Source organism: Oncorhynchus tshawytscha, linkage group LG09 (assembly GCF_018296145.1).
Source record: "Oncorhynchus tshawytscha isolate Ot180627B linkage group LG09, Otsh_v2.0, whole genome shotgun sequence".
In the NCBI taxonomy this organism is placed as follows: Eukaryota; Metazoa; Chordata; class Actinopteri; order Salmoniformes; family Salmonidae; genus Oncorhynchus; species Oncorhynchus tshawytscha.
In genome coordinates, this window is record NC_056437.1 from 58,489,170 (window position 1) to 58,512,195 (window position 23,026).

At 42.3% G+C, this 23,026-nt stretch overlaps 1 protein-coding gene across 5 annotated transcripts in view; it reads left to right on the top strand.

The window, feature by feature from the left end:
• The window catches only part of LOC112258344 (myotubularin-related protein 4), a 95,392-nt gene that overhangs the window by 16,211 nt on the left and 56,155 nt on the right, over positions 1 to 23,026 (top strand). For all 5 annotated transcript variants that reach the window (XM_024432666.2, XM_024432668.2, XM_042327119.1 and 2 more), the window contains exon 2: positions 16,833 to 16,922. Coding sequence is in view for 4 of the 5 variants with exons in the window: in XM_024432668.2 (XP_024288436.2) it covers positions 16,833 to 16,922 (90 nt within the window). In the remaining variant the exon portion in view is untranslated. The remainder of the gene's footprint in view (positions 1 to 16,832; positions 16,923 to 23,026) is intronic.

Sequence of the window (23,026 nt, forward strand, 5' to 3'; positions counted from 1 at the left end):
AAATAGCTCCGTTTGTTCTTCATGTTTGGCTGAGAAATCGACCGGAAATTGCAGTCACGAAAACTCCTAAAAATATTCCAAATTAGCTCCATAATATCGACAGAAACATGGCAAACGTTGTTTATAATCAATCCTCAAGGTGTTTTTCAAATATCTATTCGATAATATATCCACCGGGACAATTGGTTTTTCAGTAGGACCGATTGGAATAATGGCTACCTTTGTATTTTACGCGAGAATCACTCTGAGAGCCATCAGGTGACCACTTGCGCAATGTAGCCGCTTACGGGTATTCTTTAACATAAATGTGTAAAACTACGTCACAATGCTGTAGACACCTTGGGGAATACGTAGAAAAAGTAATCTGGTTGATAGCCCATTCACTGCTCAATAGGGACGCATTGGAACGCAGAGCTTTCAAAAGATGAGTCACTTCCGGATTGCATTTTTCTCAGGCTTTCGCCTGCAATATCAGTTCTGTTATACTCACAGACAATATTTTTACAGTTTTGGAAACTTTAGAGTGTTTTCTATCCTAAGCTGTCAATTATATGCATATTCTAGCATCTTGTCCTGACAAAATATCCCGTTTACAAAAAATGAAAATACTGCCCCCTAGTCACAAAAGGTTTTAAGCACACAACCAAGACAATGTTGGAGTTGCTTCGGGACAAGTCTCTGAATGTCCGTGAGTGGCCCAGCCAGAGCCCGGACTTGAACCCGATCAAATATCTCTGGAGACCTGAAAATAGTTGTGCAGCAACTAACTTGATAGATCTTGAGAGGATCTTCAGAGATAAATGGGAGAAACTCCACAAATACAGGTGTGCCAAGCTTGTAGCGTCATACCCAAGACTCAAGGCTGTAAAAACTGTCAAAGGTGCTTCAGCAAAGTACTGATTAAAGGGTCCGAATACTTATGTATTTGCTGTTTGGGGTTTTAGGCTGGGTTTCTGTACAGCACTTTGAGATATCAGCTGATGTACGAAGGGCTATATAAATACATTTGATTTGATTTGATTTGATTTATGTAAGTGTGATATTTCAGTTTTACATTTTTTATAAATGTTCAATAATGTAAAAAAACTGTTTTTGCTTATTCATTGTGGGATATTGTGTGTAGATTGAGGGGGGAAATAACGATTTAATCAATTTTAGAATAAGGCTGTAACATAACAAAATGTGCAAAATGTTAAGGGGTCTGAATACTTTCCGAATGCAGTGTATGTATGTGCAGTACCAGTAAAAAATGTTTTACTATTTTTTACATTGTATAATAATAGTGAAGACATCAAAACTATGAAATGACACATGGAATCATGTAATAACCAAAAAAGTGTTTAACAAATCAAAATATATTTTATATTTCAGATCCTTGAAGTAACTATAAGTAACTATATCCATATTATGGCAAGAACAGCTCAAATAAGCAAAGAGAAATGACAGTCCATCATTACTTCAAGACAAGAAGGTCAGTCAATACGGAAAATATCAAGAACTTTGAAAGTAGTCACAAAAAAACATCAAGCACTATGATGAAACTGGCTCTCATGAGGACTGCCACAGGAAAGGAAGACCCAGAGTTACCTCTGCTGCTGAGGACAAGTTCATTAAGTTAGAGTTAACTGCACCTCAGATTGCAGCCCAAATAAATGCTTCACAGTTTTTAAGTAACAGACACATCTCAACATCAACTGTTCAGAGGAGACTTTGCAACATTAACAATGCCTACACTGTATTTCTGATCAATTTGATGTTATTTTAATGGACAAAAAAAGTTGCTTTTCTTTCAAAAACAAGGAAATTTCTAAGTGACACCAAACTTTTGAACTGTAGTGTATGCGGGGAACTCCTTCAAGACTGTTGGAAAAGCATTCCAGATGAAGCTGGTTGAGAAAATGCCAGGAGTGTGCAAAGCTGTCATCAAGGCAAAGGGTGGCTACTTTGAAGAATCTCAAATAGAAAATGTGTTTAACACTCTAATGTATCAGCTAATCACATTAGCCTCACACGCCACATCATCCTTGATTTGGTAAACTGTTAGAAGCGTAAGACAGACAACTGAAAGTGTAAGAAAGACTTCTGAAAGTGCGAGAACAACAGTGAAGTACTATTCTATTCTAAAGGTGTCTATAAGCTTCACTTGCGTAGATCTACATGTGCTTTGGGTGGAGCCAGATTTTTTTTTTTGCAACGCACACCTTTTGTAACATGATACCTCGCTGGTCCAGACTCCCAAATTAAAGGTTATTCGCCACGTGCATAGGATACAACCGGTGTAAAACAGTACAGTGAAATGTTTACATTGAGAGCTCGTTCCCAACAATGCAGTGAATAATAATATAAATAATAATACAAAATAGACAACAACAAAAATAAGTATGAATAAAAACCACACATGCAAGTACAGTGGCAAGAAAACGTATGTGAACCCTTTGGAATTACCTGGATTTCTGCATAAATTAGTCATCAAATTTGATCAGTTCTTCATTTAAGTCACAACAATAGACAAACAGTGTGCTTAAACTAATAACAAACAACATTTTGTATTTTTATTGTTTGTATTGAATGCATCATTTAAAAATTCACAGTGTAGGTTGGAAAAAGTATGTGAACTCCTAGGTTAATGACTTCTCCAAAAGCTAACTGGAGTCAGGAGTCAGCTAACCTGGAGTCCAATCAATGAGACAAGATTGGAGATGTTGCTTAGAGCTGCCTTGCCCTATAAAAAACACTCACAAAATTTGACTTTGCTTTTCACAAGAAGCATTGCCTGATGTGAACCATGCCTCGATTAAGAATTGTTGACTTGCATAAAGTTGGAAAGGGTTTACAAAAGTATCTCTAAAAGCCTTGATGTTCATCAGTCCACGGTAAGATAAATTGTCTATAAATGGAGATAGTTCAGGACTGTTGCTACTCTCCCTAGGAGCGGCCGTCCTGTAAAGATGACTGCAAGAGCACATCGCAGAATGCTCATTGAGGTTAAGAAGAATCCTAGAGTGTCAAGCTAAAGACTTACAGAAATCTCTGGAACATGTTAACATCTCTGTTAACAAGTCTACGATATGTAAAAAACAAAAACAAGAATGGTGTTCATGAGAGGACACCACAGAAGCCAATGCAAGTTTGCAAAAGTGCACCTGGATATTCCACAACGCTACTGGCAAAATATTCTGTGAACAGATGAAACTACAGTTGAGTTGTTTGGAAGGAACACACAAACACTAGGTGTGGAGAAAAAAGGCACACCACACCAACATCAAACCTCATCCCAACTGTAAAGTATGGTGGAGGGAGCATCATGGTTTGGGGCTGCTTTGCTGCCTCAGGGCCTGGACAGCTTGCTATCGTCGACGGAAAAATGAATTCCCAAGTTTTATCAAGACATTTTGCAGGAGAATGTTAGGCTATCTGTCCGCCAATTGAAGCTCAACAGAAGTTGGGTGATGCAAAAGGACAACGACCCAAAAACACAGAAGTAAATTAACAACAGAATGGCTTCAAAAGAAGAAAATATACCTTCTGGAGTGGCCCAGTCAGAGTGTAGTAGAGTTAAAATGGTTATTCCATCAAACTTCAAATGATTAGAATAGTACACAACGCAGAACAGAACAACCAGGTTAAGGGTCAGTGGCCAAAGCCAGCGAACAGGAATATTCCAAGTTCAGACAGAAGGGGGTAGTCAGATCGCCAGGACCTTTACTTTGCTACTGGTGCTGCCTGTTGATGTTAGGTAGGCAGGTAGGCAGGGTTTTGTTTCATTAAATATATTTTATTTAATCTGGGTGCCTACGTCACCTACTAACACCCTAGTACTACCCGTAGCTCCCCTTCTCCTCAGTCCGAGAAAACACTGAGAGAAAGGTATGTGTTGCTCCTTTGTAGAAGTCCATAACGTGAAATAAATTAAACAGCCCAAGGTTAATGCTGTAGATATTGTTATAAGGGAGTGTGAGACTATTGAAACAGGTAACTTTCAGAGTTTTATTGTTGTTATTAATATAGTTTACAGAGTGCATCCATCTGCCTCCATCAGCTGAGCTTGGCTCATCTTGGCAATGGCCTCCACCTTCTCAGGATCCACTGACACACCGTCCTCTTTAATGATATGTCCGAGGAATTTCACTGTTCTTCATAGAAAGTGGCATTTTTTGGGTGCTAGCTTGAGATTGTTGGCTCTTAGACGGCTAAACACAACTTCAAGTCGCTGTAGAGCCTGTTCCTCGGTGGGTGCAAAGACCAACAAGTCATCTAAGTACCAAAGGAGATTTGAGAAGTTTAGGTCCCCAAATATACTCAACATCATTCTCATGAAAGAGGCCGGGCTGTTACACAGACCTTGTGGCATGCGATTGTACTCATAAAGACCCATCGGTGTGGTAAAGGCTGTGTACTTCTTGTCCTCTTCGTGAACTGGAATGTTATAAAATCCTGAGGTCAAGTCCATGGTGCTGAAAAATGCACTGCCACCAAGGGCTGCGAGGCAATCTGCTTGATGAGGAAGGGGATGAGCGTCCTTCACCGTTCGCATGTTCACTTAATGTACAGGCCATAGACCCAGTGTCAAGCATGCCCTTAAGCTGCACTTTCCCATGTACAGACACAGAGGTGTAAAACAAATCTGAAAAAGCCTCAACTTCTTGTGAACCTAACATAACAATTTTCTCTCCTTCTTTCGCATCAGAGCACAAAATCTCATACGTTTTCTCAAGATCATCAAATTCTTTGTTGGGGATAGACAGTTGAACACCCACATTTCCCCCCTTCACCTGTGGGCGTGTCAGTTTAACGGTTGCTGCTGTGGTGGTGAGTTTCTCACCACCAGGATTGGCATAGCGTTCCCCCGGTTTAGGACAATTTGACTTCCAATGCTCTGGGGAAAAGCACCGGAGGCACAGGTTCTCATGTCTACAGTGCATCACAGTGGAGTGATCTGTTGAGCCACAAACCCTGCATTCCCTACGCCTGAAGGGCTGGGTGGGGAAAGATGGTGCCTTGGCCTGTGTCTGTGAAACCATAACGGGTGGTATGCTCTTCTCTAAGGTACGTTCAAGCAGGTGAATGAGTCTCTCGATACTTGCACTCTGCCCATCTTGTTTGGCGCTTGATGTGAGAGAAGTGTCACTGCACGTACCAGCATTGACCCCGCCTTCACATGGAGTTATCTGGGGATGTACTGTTACTTGCTTTGAGGATACAGCGGTAGATTGACACATGGTGGCCTTCCTGCGGCGTTCATGTTCATAGATTCTCTCCTGTACTTCACTCGCAGTCCATTTCTCAGCAGATTTGTATTGGAATACTGCTGCCAGTTTGGGGTCAGGGCAGTATGTTTCAAACATCCTAACGACATCAGAGTTGGAGCTGTCAATCTTCTTACCTTGTCTCTTAAGGCCCTCGTCACCCAGGCCTGCTATATTTATAGCTAAACTTTCCTAATATTAAGCAAATATTAAGCACATTGCTTATCTTTACAACAGGACTATAGCCTACCTGGCTGGCATGAAAATGAACCACAGGAAAAGCGTTGTTTATTCGCTAGTTAAGTGCAGATATTACATGTATTTTTCCCCCTGCCCCTGTTTCGAGACAGGTGCATGATAGTGGTTAATTCTAAATCAAAACGAATTTCACATAAATATTATTTAATATCTGTAAAGCCATGATTTTTAAAATCAAGAATAGTCTGATGGATGACAATACTAGCCTATCACTTGTGAATGATATATTATCATTGGGAATTATGCCCAGCTTAAGGCAAGAAGCAATGCCTTTTTTGTGTGACTTTTTCTAATCATAGTCGCACACCTCATGTAGCCTAGCTGTTTTGATACGGTTTATATCACAACTAAAGTGGCCAAATAACTTCTTAAAATGAAGCACATTAATCAGCTGTACAACGGGTGAAGAGCCTAACTGGCATACATACGCAGTGCGTGATTTTCAAGTTTGGGGAAGATCATTTTCACCATATAAAAGCATTACATGCATAATCGCATTTGCGGTCACTTTTGATAATGGTGTTTTCGCACTAGTGAAACATTTGCGCTTATTGCTGCGCTTATAATATGAAGAAATAGCCTAATAGTTTATCAACATTTAAGATAAACATCTGTTGCATCAGCCTCATTGCTTAAAATTATTTATTTTTTTCCCCCCAATTTCGTGGTATCCAATTGTTTAGTAGCTACTATCTTGTCGCTACAACTCCCGTACGGGCTCGGGAGAGACAAAGGTTGAAAGTCATGCGTCCTCCGATACACAACCCAACCAAGCCGCACTGCTTCTTAACACAGCGCGCATCCAACCCGGAAGCCAGCTGCACCAATGTGCCACCGTGCACCTGGCAACCTTGGTTAGCGTGCACTGCGCCCTGCCTGCCACATGAGTCGCTGGTGCACGATGAGACAAGGATATCCCTACCGGCCAACCCCTCCCTAACCTGTACGACGCTAGGCCAATTGTGCATCACCCCACGGACCTCCCGGTCGTGGCCGGCTCTAGAGCCTGGGCGTGAACCCAGAGTCTCTGGTGGCACAGCTGGCGCTGCAGTACAGCGCCCTTAACCACTGCGCCACCTGGGAGGCCCTTTTAAAAGCTTTTTTGATGCTAGTGGTTGTATTAATTTGGGATCTACCGCAACAAAGACTATGTTTGGAATATTTATTTCTCGCACAGAATATAATAAAATAACTTTTTTACTATGGTTGATTTACATAGGCTAGTGCTTTTGCTGTTCGTTAGGCCTACTCATCTTGTTGGCTGACGAAAAGTAAATGTGGACAGTTCTTCCAATATCTTCAATATGCACCTCGGAATTGGATAAGGAATTGCAGTTGCATCCCCCATGTGTCTGTCTTCACTTGTAGCCTGTGAGAAAGACCCGATCACATGATGGAGAACGGTGTGAGTGAGATGAGAGGTGCTTCGGAGCAGGCAGCGCTCAGGGAGAGGGGCTGCAAAAGGCATGGATTTTTTTAGGGTGCATTTTTGCCACACAAAGGGGATGCATTATCAAGTGCTTCTGAAATTGTGAATGAGAGACTGACATGTGTACAGCTTGCGCAAAAAACAAAGCAGAACTAATTTCTTTCAACCAACTTATTTCAAATCATCATGCAGCCTTACAATGTATTAAACATCTAAACATATAAATCAACATTTGTGAACAACTAAAGTTACATTAATAACTCTAAATTAAGCATTACCTATTGACCACTCAACACAGAATAGTGCGCACTCCCTCAAATTATTTGGAGAAAATATCATTTCTATTTTATTCAGCTTTGTTCAATTGTATTCTTCATTCTATAAAATAATATAAAATAATTCCATGGAATTCTAAGCAAATCTTGTCTGCTAAATGAACTAGTGTAGCCCACATCCATATGATATAGCCAGATCAGGACCTAACATAAGGACAACTCAGAGTATACTATTATTTTCTTCTGAAATAGACTACATTTTCTTCACATTATGTTTCTTTAGACCTGTCTAAAATAAATCACGGTTTTATTGTGAAGGTGTAGGCTCTATTACATGGATTTATTCGACTTTTGAAATGTAGATGTTCCAAAGTTCTGCACCAGTGGCTTGTAGGCTATGTGTGGAAGCCAGGAGATGCTAAATGTGTTTATGCTAATTAACAGTCAATAACCATAATGCCGACAGTTTTATTATATATATTTTTTGCCCTTTTTTCTCTCTCCCCAATTTCGTGGTATCTAATTGGTAGATACAGTGTTGTCCCATCGCTGCAACTCCTGTACGGACATTGGAGAGGAGAAGGTCGAGAGCCGTGCATCCTCCGAAACACAAGCCGCCAAGCCGCACTGGTTCTTGACACAATCAATGCTCGCTTAACCCGGAAGCCAGCCGCATCAATGTGTCGGTAGGAAACACCATACACCTGGTGACCCTGTCAGCGTGCATGCACCTGGCCCGCCACAGGAGTCGCTAGAGCACAATGGGACAAAGACATCCCGGCCAGCCAAACCCTCCCCTAACCCTGACAACGCTGGGCCAATTGTGTGCCGCCTCATGGACCTCCCGGTTGCGGCCGGCTGTGACACAGCCTGGGATCGAACCAGGATCTGTAGTAACACAGCTAGCACTGCGATGCAGTGCATTAGACCGCTGCACCACTCGGGAGGCCCTGATACTGACAGTTATTTACTTGACAATCACCAGCTGATGAAATTTCGTGACCGCCACAGCCCTAGTCGCAGTGTAAGTGATGAGTCAAGAGTTAGTGCAAAAAACATCTATGCAGATAGTCCGGGTAGCTAGGCCGTACACTCTACCCTCTGTAGTGCCTTGCGGTCAGATGCCAAGTAGTTGCCATACCAAGCGGGGATGCAGCCAGTCAAGATTCTCTCAATGGTGCAGTTATAGAACTTTTTGAGTATCTGAGGGCCTATGCCAAATCTTTTCAGCCGTCTGAGAGGGAATAGGTGTTGTCGTGCCTTCTTCATGACTGTGTTGGTATGTGTGGATAATGATAATTCCTTAGTGATGTGGAAACTGAGGAACTTTTGACCTGCTCGACTACAGCCCTATCGATGTGGATGGAGTCATGCTCGGCCCTCTATTTCATGTAGTCCACAATCAGCTCCTTTGTCTTGCTGACGTTGAGGGAGAGGTTGTTGTTGTCCTGGCACCACACTGCCAGGTCACTAACCTCCTCCCTATAGTCATCGTCGTCGGTGATCAGGCCAACCACTATCGCATCGTCAGCAAATTTAATGCTAATGTTGAAGTCATGTGCGGCAACGCAGTCGTGGGTGAACAGCAAGTACATTAGGAGACTAAGCACACACCCCTGGAGGGGCCCCCGTGTTGAAGGTAAGCATGGCGGTTGTGTTGTTGCCTGCCCTCATCACCTGGGGGCGGCCTGTCAGGAAGTCCAGGATCCAGTTGTAGGGAGAGGTATTCAGTTCCACGGTCCTGAGCTTAGTGATAAACTTGGAGGGCACTATGGTGTTGACAGCTGAACTATAGTGAATGACCAGCATTCTCACATAAGTGTTACTCTTGTCCAGGTGGGAGAGGGCAGTGTAGAGTGCAATAGATATTGCATCATTTGTGGCTCTGTTGTGTGGTATGCGAATTGGAGTGGGTCTAGGGTGTCTAGGGTGATAGCTCACAACCTTTCAAATAATTTCATAGCTACAGATGTGAGTGCTATGGTGCGATAGTCATTTAGCCAGGTTACCTTTGTTGTTCTTGGGCACAGGGACTGCTTGAAATATGTAGGTATTACAGACAGTCAGGGAGAGGTTGAAAATGTCACTTGCCAGCTGGTCAGCGCATGCTCTGAGTACACGTCCTGGTAATCCATATGGCCCTGCGGGCTTGTGAATGTTAACCTGTTTAAATGTCTTACTCAAATCGGCTACAGAGAGCCAGATCACACAGCCATCCTGAACAGCTGGTGCTCTCATGCAAGGTTCAGTGTTGCTTGCCTCGAAGCGAGCATAGGAGGAATTTAGCTTGTCTGGTAGGATCGCTTCACTGGGCAGCTCGTGGCTGGGTTTTCCTTTGTAATTCGTGATAGTTTGCAAACCCTTCCACAGCCGATGACCGTCAGAGCCGCCGTAGTAGGATTCTATCTTAGTCCTGTATTAACATTTTGACTATTTGATGGATTGTCGGAAGCCGTAGCGATATTTCTTATAATCGTCCGGATTATTGTTTTGCTCCTTGATAGCAGCAGCTCTAGCCTTAAACTCAGTGCGTATGTTGTATGTAAATCCAAAGCTTCTGGTTGTGATATGTAGGTACGGTCCCTGTGGGGATGATGTTGTCGATGCACTTATTAATGAAGCCGGTGACTGATGTAGTAAATTCCTCAATGTTATCGGATGAATCCTGGAACATATTCCATTCTATGCTAGCGAAATTCCTATAGCTTAGCATCCGCTTCATTGGACCACTTCCATATTGAGCGCATCTCTGATACCCCTTTTTTGAGTTTCTGCTTGTAAGCAGGATTTATGAGTGTAGAGTTATGGTCAGATTTGCCAAATGGAAGGCGAGGGAGCGCTTTGTATGCGTTTCTGTGTGTGGAGTAAAGGTGATGTAGAGGTTTTTTTGCTTCTATTTGCAGAGTTGACATGCTGGTAAAAAAATAGGTAAGACCGGTTTCAGTCTTACCTCGGGGGAGTGCCGCCTCTCGATGTGCATTTTCTTGTTTGGTTATGGCCCTATACAGCTAGTTTAGTGCGGTCTTAGGGCCAGCATAGGTTTGTGGTGGTAAATAGACCGATACGAAAAATATAGATATACTTACTTGGTAAATAGTATGGTCTGCAGGTTATCATGAGGTACTCAAACTCAGGCAAGCACAACCTCTAGACTTCCTTAACATTAGAGATTGTGCACCAGCTGTTGTTAACAAAGACACACACCTTCCCCCTTAACCTTACCCATGCTGCCGTTTGGCCTTGACAATGCATAGAAAAACCAGCTAGATGTATATTATCCATTTCCTTGTTTAGCCACGACTCAGAGAAACACAGGGTATTACAGTTCTTCAGGTCCCGTTGATGGGATAGTCTTGATGGCTGCAGCGGCACTCAACCTGCCCCAAAACACACTCTCCACCATTTTGCCTTCTAGCCAACTCCCAATCACACATTTCGCTTCCATCCTCAGTCTATCCACCCCACACTTCTTGGCTCAGGTAGTGGCCAGACTGGCTTTGTTGTGTTGCCTCGCTGTTGTAAGGCACAGATGGCAGAAAGAAAAACCACCAGGGAAATGCCAACATCTAGGCCCGAGTGCTCTCTTTCTCTCTCTTTATGCCTTCCAGAGAATGAGATGCAGTCAATTTACAAATGAAATGATAATCGAGTCGTGCTATAATTTTCTGGCTATTGTTAGAGAATGTCTGAGCCAAGGTTGTCAGCGTTGCAGTAACTCTTTGAGACTCTTTTGAGGAACTAGGCTGACCCTCGTCCTATGGCTACTGCCAAGGCAGATACGTCTGTCGGAGTTACTCGGATTGGGTGGGGAACACATATGTCAGCACTCCAGTTTAAATGTTAATGCACACGCTTCCTATGCTGCACCTCACATTCCCATGCCATCCTCAAACCAAAGTCAAGGGAGAACCTATTTTTTCCTCCTCTGTTTTTTACAAAGTCATTCACATGTCCACATGTCAAATCAATGTGGCAGGTGTCGACACCTAGTGCCTGTCATCCCCTCTGTTTCTTGTAGTTGTTTGAAGTGGACAGGTTCAGTTTGATGGCACAGGGTAGGTGAAAAACAAAATTATTTGAGGAACAGAACCCGAATTGAAAACAAAAGTGATATATACTGTTCAGGAACAGAACCGTTATTTTTAAAAGCATGGGAATCGGTTAATAGCATTTCTTTATGTTCCAGGCATTTTTTTTCAGGCCCACAAAAATCACAATAAAGCACCTATGCAAAGCCCTCACTTTGTCACTCAAATGTATTCCAGTGTCTGCCGGCCAGCAGGTGTGAGTGTAGGCTACCTACCCTTCCCGTCTGAAGCATAGCTGTAGCCTGACGTTACAAGCATGATTCAGAAGTTAGTGAGAGATGTTTAAAAGAATAGATTAACTTTTTCAATGTTAGTTAAGGATGCTATGTTATCACGTTTCGCATTGGATTTATTAACGAAAAAATATGTTTTTTAATTGTAGTGCTGCTCTGCACGCACACGCTAGCTAGCTAGAACTCAGAATTTCAAAGACATTCGAAGTTCCTCCATAGAAGCCGCTCCTCCGTAAGTATAATTCTGTGGGCCTAATTCAGATAATGCATGTCATAACAAGATGGCCAGCGCTTCAAGGCAAGCTTCCTCGATTCTCTCGCTCTCTCCTCGCCTGAAAATTTTCAGTTGCATCTTGCACCCTACACTGTGACTGGCAGGAAAATGACGCGTGTGTTTGTCTTTCAGTATGATTAAACCATACTGTTTACGGCAAAATAAAATCGGCTTTTAACAACTTTCCGATACAAATTAAATCACTTAAACCGACCCATGGCAAGCTGCTCTATCAGCACTGATTGGTGAAGTGAATTTAATGTTGAGTTAAATGTAAAAAGGTTTAAAAACCTGTAATTTTTGGGGGGTTTTAACCGGCTTCCCACTTTCACATGTCTGATACTGATGTAGGCTTAGTGGGCATGTACCAGGGAATGTAGCCCCATGACAGTACTGACATTTGATTCTCGTCTGATATGAGGCTCATGCCAGCATGTAGTACATGGAGTAAAGACCTCATGTTGCTGTGTCTGGTCTGTCTGTGGTGCTGTAGACTCCGCAGAGGGCCCTCTCATCTTGACCCATGTGTCTGAGCCAAGGCAGTGGATGGATGGAGGGAGGGAGCTGGGCACCTGCTGCTGGGGAGACAGCCGGGATGGAGGGAGGAGGGAAGAGGGGATTATATCTGTATCCTCCTGCTGCTTCCCCTGTTTCTCCTCAGTGGAAGGAGACTGGGCAATAGCAAAGTGAGCATTATTGCTTGATGCTTCAGTTTATCTAGGATGTGCCTTATGTTTTCCCAAAGGAGTTCAATATAATAATCTATATTGAAATTGTTAGTTGGTCCTCAAAGAATTGTTGTTTAACAAGTGTAAAAGCTTGTTATAGTTTGTTTCTTCCCTCTGAGGTATCAATCAGGGTCTTGAGAAATTTTATTCATAATTTCTGTATAAATTGCCCAGTACAAGAATCAAGTGGTACTGTGGTGTAGCATATAGCCTATAGTTGTAGAATAAGATGAGGTATTGCTGAATTAGGGCATATATGTAGATTGCTGTGTTAGCAAATATTGAAAAAGACTTGCCCTATAGAGGGTTGCACACGGTAGAGTACGCTTATGTTTTTGTCCTTTTAAGAGTGACATTTTCAAAGGGAAAGATTTCCCTAGAAATGTGCATTTGTGCAATAAGACCTGTAGTCATAGACATTGGCTTTTTGACTCCTGCTCATTTGAAGGTATTATCTGAAATATGCAAATCACATGATAATTGTTGAAACCCCAAACCCCTTGTCTAACTGGTTGCATCTTTTACGAAGCTTTGAGATTGTCACGACTCGTTAGCTGTTTCCCTGCTTTCAAGGTCACGGTCTCTTCCCTTTGACTCCCCCAGTCTCCTCACTGTCCCCTCACAATCCCAGCCATCTGCCATGCTGTCCCATCTGTGGGCCACAGTCCCACCTCCAATAAGCCATCTAAGCAACTTATCTACAGTCTGTAGGGAATAAGTACACTATATATACAAAGGTATGTGGACACCCTTTCTCAGCCACACACGTTGCTGATAGGTGTATGAAATCTAGCACAGAGCCATGCAATCTCCACCAACAAACATTGGCAGTAGAATGGCCTTAATGAAGAGCTCAATGACTTTAAACTGGCCCCATCATAGGATGCTACCTTTCCAACAAGTCACTTAGTCAAATTTCTGCCCTGCTACAGCTGCGCCGGTCAACTGTAAGTGCTGTTATTGTGAAGTGGAAACGTCTAGGGGCAATAATGGCCCAGCCACGAAGTGGTAAGCCACACAAGCTCACAGAACGGGAACACTGAAGCGCATAGCGCGTAAAAATAGTCTGTCCTCGGTTGCAACACTCACTACCGAGTTCCAAACTGCCTCTGGAAGCAACATCAGCACAAGAACTGTTTGTTGGGAGCGTCATGAAATGGGTTTCCATGGCCAAGCAGCCGCACACAAGATCACCATGCGCAATGCCATGTGTCGGCTGGAGTGGTGTAAAGCTCACCGCCATTGGACTCTGGAGCAGTGGAAACACATTCTCTGGAGTGATGAATCACGCTTCCCCATCTAACAGGCCAATAGACAAATCTGGGTTTGGCAGATGCCAGGAGAACGCTTCCTGCCCGAATGCATAGTGCTGTAAAGTTTGGTGGACTGTTTTTTATGGTTCGGTCTAGCCCCTTAGTTCCAGTGAAGGGAAATATTAATGCTACAGCATACAATGACATTCTAGACGATTCTGTGCTTCACTTCATGGCAACAGTTTGGAGAAGGCCATTTCCTGTTTCGGCATGACAATGCCCCGGTAAACAAAGTGAAGTCCATACAGAAATGGTTTGTTGATCGGTGGGGAAGAACTTGACTGGCCTGCACAGAGCTCTCTACTCAACCCCATCTAACACCTCTGGGATGAATTGGAATACCGACTGAGAGCCAGGCCTATTCGCCCAACATCAGTGCCCAACCTCACTAATGCGCTTCTGACTGAATGGAAGCAAGTCCCCGCAGTGATGTTCCAACATCTAGTGGAAAGCCTTCCCAGAAGAGTGGAGGCTGTTGAAGCACCAATTAATGCCAATGATTCTGGAATGAACTGTTTTACAGAGCAGGTGTCCACATACCTTTGGTCATGTAGTGTATGATAATTCAATAAAAAAATATTATTCATCTCTGAGAGACAATTATTACTAGCAGGCACAAGATGACAACAACTTAATGAATACATCAAGCAAGACTGTGCAATGTACATTAGACAAACAGCAATACAGTGCTATAGACTACAATGCCTTCAGAAAGTAATCACACCCCTTAACTTATTCCACATTTTGAATAAAATTGTTGAAGTGTTTCTCAGTTATCTACACACAATACCCCATAATGACAAAGTGAAAACACATTTTTAGGAATATTAGCACATACAGTTGAAGTCAGAAGTGTACATACACTTAGGTTGGAGTCATTAGAACTCGTTTTTCAACCACTCCACAAATGTCTTTTTAACAAACTATAGTTTTGGCAAGTCAGTTAGGACATCTACTTTGTGCATGACACAAGGACTTTTTCCAACAATTGTTTACAGACAAATTATTTCACTTGTAATTCACTGTATCACAATTCCAGTGGGTCAGAAGTTTACATACACTAAGTTGACTGTGCCTTTAAACAGCTTGGAAAATTACAGAGAACGATGTCATGGCTTTCGAAGCTTCTGATAGGCTAATTGACATCATTTGATTCAATTGGAGTTGTACCTGTGGATGTATTCCAAGGCCTACCTTCAAACTCAGTGCCTCTTTGCTTGACATCATGGGAAAATCAAAAGAAATCAGCTAAGACCTCAGAAAAGAAGTTGTAGACCTCTACAAGTCTGGTTCATCCATGGGAGCAATTTCCAAATGCCTGAATGTACCACGTTCATCTGTACAAACAATAGTACGCAAGTATAAACACCATGGGACCACGCAGCCGTCATACAGCTCAGGAAGGAGACGCATTCTGTCTCTTAGAGATCAATGCACATTGGTGCGAAAAGTGCCAATCAGTCCCAGAACAACAGCAAAGGACCTGGAGGAAACGGGTACAAAAGTATTTATATCCACAGTAAAACGAGTCCTATATCGACATTACCTGAAAGGCCGCTCAGCAAGGAACCTGAAAGGCCGCTCAGCAAGGAAGAAGCCACTGCTCCAAAACCACCATAAAAAAAAGGCAGGCTACGGTATGCAACTGCACATGGGGACAAAGATCGTACTTTTTGGAGAAATTTCCTCTGGTCTGAAGAAACAAAAATAGAAATGTTTGGCCATAATGACCATCGTTATGTTTGGAGGAAAAAGATGGAGGCTTGCAAGCCAGAGAATACCATCCCAACCGTGAAGCACGGGGGTGGCAGCACCATGTTGTGGGGTGCTTTCCTGCAGGAGGGACTGGTGCACTTCACAAAATAGATGGCATCATGAGGAAAGAAAATGATGTGGATATATTGAAGCAACATCTCAAGACATCAGTCAGGAAGTTAAAGCTTGGTCGCAAATGGGTCTTCCAAATGGACAATGACCCCAAGCATACTTCCAAAGTTGTGGCAAAATGGCTTAAGGACAACAAAGTCAAGATATTGTAGTGGCCATCACAAAGCCGTGACCTCAATTCCTATAGAACATTTGTGGGCAGAACTGAAAAAGCGTGTGCGAGCAAGGAGGCCTACAAACCTGACTCAGTTACACCAGCTCTGTCAGAAGGAATGGGCCAGAATTCACCCATCTTATTGTGGTTAGCTTGTGGAAGGCTATCTGAAATGTTTGACCCAAGTTAAACAATTTAAAGACAATGCTACCGAATACTAATTGAGTGTATGTAAACTTCTGACCCTCTGGGAATGTGATGAAAGAAATACAAGCTGAATTAAATAATTCTCTCTACGATTATTCTGACATTTCACATTCTTAAAATAAAGTGTTGATCCTAACTGACCTAAGACAGGAAATTTTTACTAGGATTAAATGTCAGGAATTGTGAAAAACGGAGTTTAAATGTATTTGGCTAAGGTGTATGTAAACTTCCGACTTCAACTGTATGTTGTTCCTGCTGTGTTGGGCTACAGCTGGGTTGACTGCTGTGGCTTGCAGTGCTGTCTGCCACTGTTTCCCACGGGCACAGGCCATCTCGCTGGCTGGGGAGGAGGCACAGACATAAACAGCAGCTGTCTAGGGGACATTCTGTCATGTCCTCCCCCAAAAAACACAGGTCACTCATAATAATAAATAATTGCCTAACTGAAAGTTCTGACTTCAAACTGACCTGTGAGAACTCCCTTTTTCAGAGAAGAAGTGAGTGTGTTGTATGGTGTTTGACGCCGGCTCTTTGCAGGCAATGTTAATAGCAGCTGTAGTCTGCCATTTCAGAAAAACAGGACAGTGCTCCTGTAAAGGGAGTGGCTTTTCCTGGGTGGCTGATGATTGATTGAAGCCCATGTTTTTGTGCCTTCTTTTTGATCTGATAAAGTAATGTTACTGTTACTATTTGTAAGAACTGAGATGTCTGACCAGCCTGTGTTCATCTCTGTCCTCCAGGGTGAAGAAGGACCCCCCAGTCTGGAGTATATCCAGGCCAAGGACTTGTTCCCTCCGAAAGAGCTGGTCAAGGAGGACGACAGCCTCCAGGTGGGTGACTAAGAACACACACAGGCGTGTGTGCCCACACCGGTTCACACACATACATAGAAACACTCACACTTACAGGAACGCTCGGGCTTGCATACACACATGCATATACACACACACACACACCGCAGACAGACGATGACTCATGATGTGGGTTGAAGTCAAACTCAATAATAATAGCAATGGAAGAAACACCTATAATTACTTCCACAATCTCAATGTTCCTGAGGTTTAGCTGGGTGTGTTGTAGTGTAGTAATGTGTTGTTTTTCTGAATTGTTGTAGTTTGCTAAAGGGATGGGTTACTGTGCATTACAGACACATACATTTGTATTTGTATTTACTATGGATGCTGCTGCCAAGGCTACTCTTCCTGGGATCCAGCAAAATGAAGGCAGTTATATTTTAAAACATTACAATACATACAGATGTCACAACATATTAACTGTGTGCCCCCGAGCCCCTACTCTACTAGGACATATCTATAAAATACATGTGTACGTGCGTGTATTGTGCGTATGTTATAGAGTGTTTGTATTCATGTGTCTATGTTTGTATTGCTTCACAGTCCTCACTGTTCCATAAGGTGTATTTTTGTCTGTTTTTTAAATCTAATTTTACTGCTTGCATGAGTTACTTGATGTGGAATAGAGTTCTGTGTAGTCATGGTTCTATGTAGTACTGTGTGCCTCCAATAGTCTGTCCTGGACTTGGGGGACTGTGAAGAGACCTCTGGTGTCTTGTGGGGTATACATGGGTGTCCAAGCTGTGTGCCAGTAAGCCTGGTACATTCAACATGTCGATACCTTTCACAAATACAAGTATTGATGAAGTCAATCTCTCCTCCACTTTGAGCCAGGAGAGATTGACATGCATATTATTGAAGTTTGCTCTCTGTGTACATCCGTGCTGCCCTGTTCTGAGCCAATTGCAATTTTCCTAAGTCCCTCTTTGTGCCACCTGACCACACGACTGAAAAGTAGTCCAGGTGCGACAAAACTAAAGCATGTAGGACCTGCCTTGTTGTTAAGAAAGCAACGATATAGACAGACTTCTCCCCAGCCTAGCTTCTGTTGTATCAATATTTTTTGACCATGACACTTTTACAATCCAGGGCTACTCCAAGCAGTTCAGTGTCCTCAACTCGCTCAATTTCCACATGATTTATTACAATATTTAGTTAAGGTTTAGGGTTTAGTTAATGATTTGTACCAAATACAATGCTTTTATTTTTTTAAATATTTAGGACAAACGTATTCCTTGCCACCAATTCTGAAACTAACTGCATCTCTTTGTTAAGTTTGCTGTCATTTCAGTCGCTGTGGTAGCTGACGTGTATAGTGTTGAGTCATCCGTATACATAGACTCACTGGTTTTACTCAAAGCCAGTGGCATGTCGTTAGTAAAGATTGTAAAAAGACAGCTGCCCTGAGGAATTCCTGATTCTCCCTGGATTTTGTTGGAGAGCCTTCCATTAAAGAACACCCTCTGTGTTCTGTTAGACAGGTCACTCTTTATCCACAATGTAGCAGGGGGTGTAAAGACATAACACATACGTTTTTCAGGCAGCAGACTATGATCGATAATGTGAAAAGCTGCACTGAAGTCTGACAAAACAACCCCAAAAATATTTGTATCATCAATTTCTCTCAGCCAATCATCAGTCATTTGTGTAAGTGCTGAGCATGTTGAATGTCCTTTTCCTATAGGGGTGCTGAAAGTCTGTTGTAAATTTGTTTACTGTAAAATAGCATTGTATCTGGTCAAACACTAATTTTTCCAAACGTTTACTAAGGGTTGGTAACAGGCCGATTGGTCGGCTATTTGGGCCAGTAAAGGGGGCTTTACTATTCTTAGGTAGGCGAATAACTTTTGCTTCCCTCCAGGCCTGAGGGTACACACTTTCTAGTAGGCTTAAATTGAAGATATGGCAAATAGTGTGCCAATATCGTCTGCTATTATCATCAGTAATTTTCCATCTAGATTGTCAGACCCTTGTGGCTTGCCATTTTTGATAGACAACAATCATTTCTTCACCTCTTACACACGTACTTAATGGATTTCAAAAGTACAATTTCTGTCTTTCATAATTTGGTCAGATAGACTTGGATGTGTAGTGTCTGCGTTTGTTGCTGGCATTTCATGCCTGTTTGCTAATCTTGCCAATGAAAAAATAATTAAAGTAGTTGGCAATATCAGTGGGTTTTGTGACGAATGAGCCATCTGATTCAGTGAATGATGTAGCGGAGTTTGCCTTTTTGCCCAAAATGTCATTTTAGGTGCTCCAAAGCTTTTTACTATTATTCTTTGTCATTTATATTTGTTTCATAGTGTAGTTTCTTCTTTTGATTCAGTTTATTCAGATGATTTCTCAATTTGCAGTACGTTTGCCAATTGAATGTGCAACTAGACTTATTCACCATTCCTTTTGCCTCATCATACCATACCATTTTTTAATTCCTCATAAATCGACAGGGATTTAATTGTTTTTACAGTCAATTTCTTAATGGATGCATGCTTATTAGTAACTGGGATAAGCAATTTCATTAAAGTGTCAAGTGCAGCGTCTGATTGCTTGCCATTACACACTGTGCTGTGTATAACTACACCTGGTAGGTTGATTGATGACCTGAACCAGGTTGCAGGCACTAGTTACAGTTTGAAGCTTTCTCTTGAGTGGGCAGCCTGATAAAAGCTAGTCAATATTTAAATCACCCAGAAGATATACTTCTCTATGGATATCACATACATTATCAAGCATTTCACACATGTTATCCAGATACTGACTGTTAGTACATGGTGGTCTATAGCAGCTTCCCACCAGAATGGGTTTAGGTGAGGCAGATGAACCTGTAGCCATATTATTTCAACAGTATTTAACATGAGATCCTCTCTAAGCTTTGCAGGAATGCGGTTCTGAATATAAACAGCCACTTCTCCACCGTTGGCATTTCCACCTTTGGCATGTAAGATGGCGCCAACAGACATTGCAGCTCTGCTTCTAACTCCTAAGCAACTTTGCAGTATTTTGTTTTTTGTGTGTTATTTCTTACATTATTAGCCAGCAAGTTTTTTTGTGTTATTACGTACAGCTGGAAATAACTTTTTGATATTAGAGCGGCAGTAACTCACCAGCATTACGACCATGACTTTCCCGAACTGGATTCTTTGTTCGTACCACCCAGGGCAATTGAACTTATCACAAGCATTTTGCTACACCCGCAATAACATCTGCATGTGACCAATAACATTTGATTTGACTTTTCTGTAGATCTTATAACCATGTATTGCTACCACTGTATCATCAAAGGTATTATCGAAGTGAGTTTCAGAGATTGTCAGAATATGAATGTCATCTTTTACTAGCAAATTATTGATTTCATGAACCTCATTTCTTAAGCTAAATATGTTAACGTGGGATATTTTAAACACTTTCTTGCTTTATTGGGAAGTTTAGCAGAGGTAGACATGCTTAGGTTATTTTATATTAGTGCAGGGTGAGCTGCACACAGTGGACTTCCTACTAGGGCACACAACCTTAGTGCTGTATTACTCTGGGCATATGATTACTGCATACAATAGATGTAGGATCCGCAGAGGCATTCAGGGCAGTAAGAGGGACAGTAAGGGGGACATAAATTAGGTTACTTACATTGTGTCTTCCAATGCCCCTGGGATAATGTACATTTGCTGAAACATTATGACAACTCAGTGAGATAATCCTAGGGATTAACTTTGGTGGATTTGGGTCATTGATAAGTCATTGTCTCAACTCAGTCTTATAATGCTGTGAAAGGATCCAGGAAACCAAATGATTTGGGTGGATCCCATCCTCATAATACAAGCTTTGTTTCCAGAAGGTATCAAAAATGTCAATAAATGTTACACCCACAGAGCTGCAATAGTCTGGTAGCCAGTTATGGAGGGCTACAAATCTGCTGAACTCTTCAATGCCACAATTTGGGGAGGGCAGAGGGACAGATATTATGGGGCGTTTGCTGATGTTAAGTAGAGACACAATCAGTTCTTTAAAATACTTCTTCTGCTGTTCCGAGCTGCCCTTTATAATGTCATTCGACCCCACATGAACCATGACAGTATCAGCCCCCGGTGACTGACTCGCAGCCTCGGGAAGCAACCTGGTTACATCCTGAACTTTTGCCCCAGAAAAACAGAGTGTTTGTCCCAGGTACAGATATATGCCTCACCATAGAACTCCTTATCACAATCACTGGAATGATCCGGTCTCTGACGTGTCACGAAGAAGGTTGTGAGGCCAGAGCCACAGAACTCACCTGAGAAGAGGGCTGCTGAGACACCAGCTGTGTGCAGGCTTCAACAGGCAAAGCGTAAACTATACCATGCAGTCCAAGGAGCGGCATACAGTACCAGTCAAAAGCTTGAACACACCTACTCATTCAAGGGTTTTTCTTTCTTTCTTTTTATTTTTTTCTACATTGTAGAATAATAGTGGAGACATCAATTTATGAAATAACACATAGGGAATCATGTAGTAACCAAAAAAGGGTTAAACAAATCCAAATATATTGTATATTTGAGATTCTTCAAAGTAGGCACCCTTTGCCTTGATGAAAGAATTGCACACTCTTGACATTCTCTAAACCAGCTTCACCTAGAATGCTTTCCCAACAGTCTTGAAGGAGTTCCCACATGCTGAGTACTTGTTGGCTGATTTTCCTTCACTCTGCAGTCCGACTTATCCCAAAACATCTCAATTGGGTTGAGGTCGGGTGATTGTGGAGATCAGGTCATCTGATGCAGGACTCCATCACTCTCCTTGGTCAAATAGCCCTTACACAGCCTGGAGATGTGTTGGGTCATTGTCCTCTTGAAAAACACTAAGCGCAAACCAGATGAGATGGTGTATCGCTGCAGAATGTTGTGGTAGCCATACTAGTTAAGTGTACCTTAAATTCTAAATAAATAACCTACAGTGTCACCAGCAAAGCACCATCACACCTCCTCCTCCACGCTTCACGGTGGGAACCACACATGCGGAGATCATCCATTCACCTACTCTGCATCTCACAAAGACATGGTGGTTGGAACCGAAAATGTCAAATTTGGACTTTTCAGACCAAAGGAAAGATTTCCAGCAGTCTAATGTCCATTGCTCATGTTTCTTGGCCCAAGCAAGTTTTATTCTTATTATTGATGTCCTTTATTAGGGGTTTCTTTGCAGGATTACGATCATGAAGGCCTGATTCACGCAGTCTACTTGAGCTTTTCTTGCCATAATATGGACTTAGCCCTATTTGGTAAAAGACCATCTTCTGAATACCACCCCTACCTTGTCACAACACAGTACTGGCTCAAACGCATTAAGAATAAAGAAATTCCACAAATTAACTTTTAACAAGGCACACCTGTTAATTGAGAGAATGCCAAGAGTGTGCAAAGCTGTCATCAAGACAAAGGGTGGTACTTTGAAGATTCTCAAATATAAAATGCATTTAGAATTGTTTAACACTTGTTTGGTTACTACTTGATTCCATATGTGTTATTTCATAGTTTTGATGTCTTCTCTATTATTCTACAATGTAGAAAATAGTGAAAATAAAGAAATAACCCTGGAATGAGGTGTGTCCAAACTTTTGACTGGTGCTGTATAACTGGGGAAGGGTATTAAACCATTTCTAGAGCACAGGGGTCTTCATCATTGGGAAATGGAAAACATATGGAACTACCCAGACTCTGCCTAGAGCTGGCCGTCCGACCAGTTTGGTTGCTGTAAACTCTCCTTCCAGACTCACATTAAACATGTCCAATCCAAAATTAAATCTAGAATCGGCTTCCTATTTTGCAACATAGCATTCTTCACTCATGCTGCCAAACATACCCTCGTAAAACTGACCATCTTACCGATCCTCGACTTCGGTGATGTCATTTACAAAATAGCCTCCAACACTCTACTCAGAAAATTGGATGCAGTCTATCACAGTGACATCCATTTTGTCACTAAAGCCCCATATACTACACTCTCTTTGGCTGGCCCTCACTTCATACTCGTCGCCAAACACACTGGCTCCAGGTCATCTACAAGTCTCTGCTAGGTAAAGCCCCCCCTTATCTCAGCTCACTGGT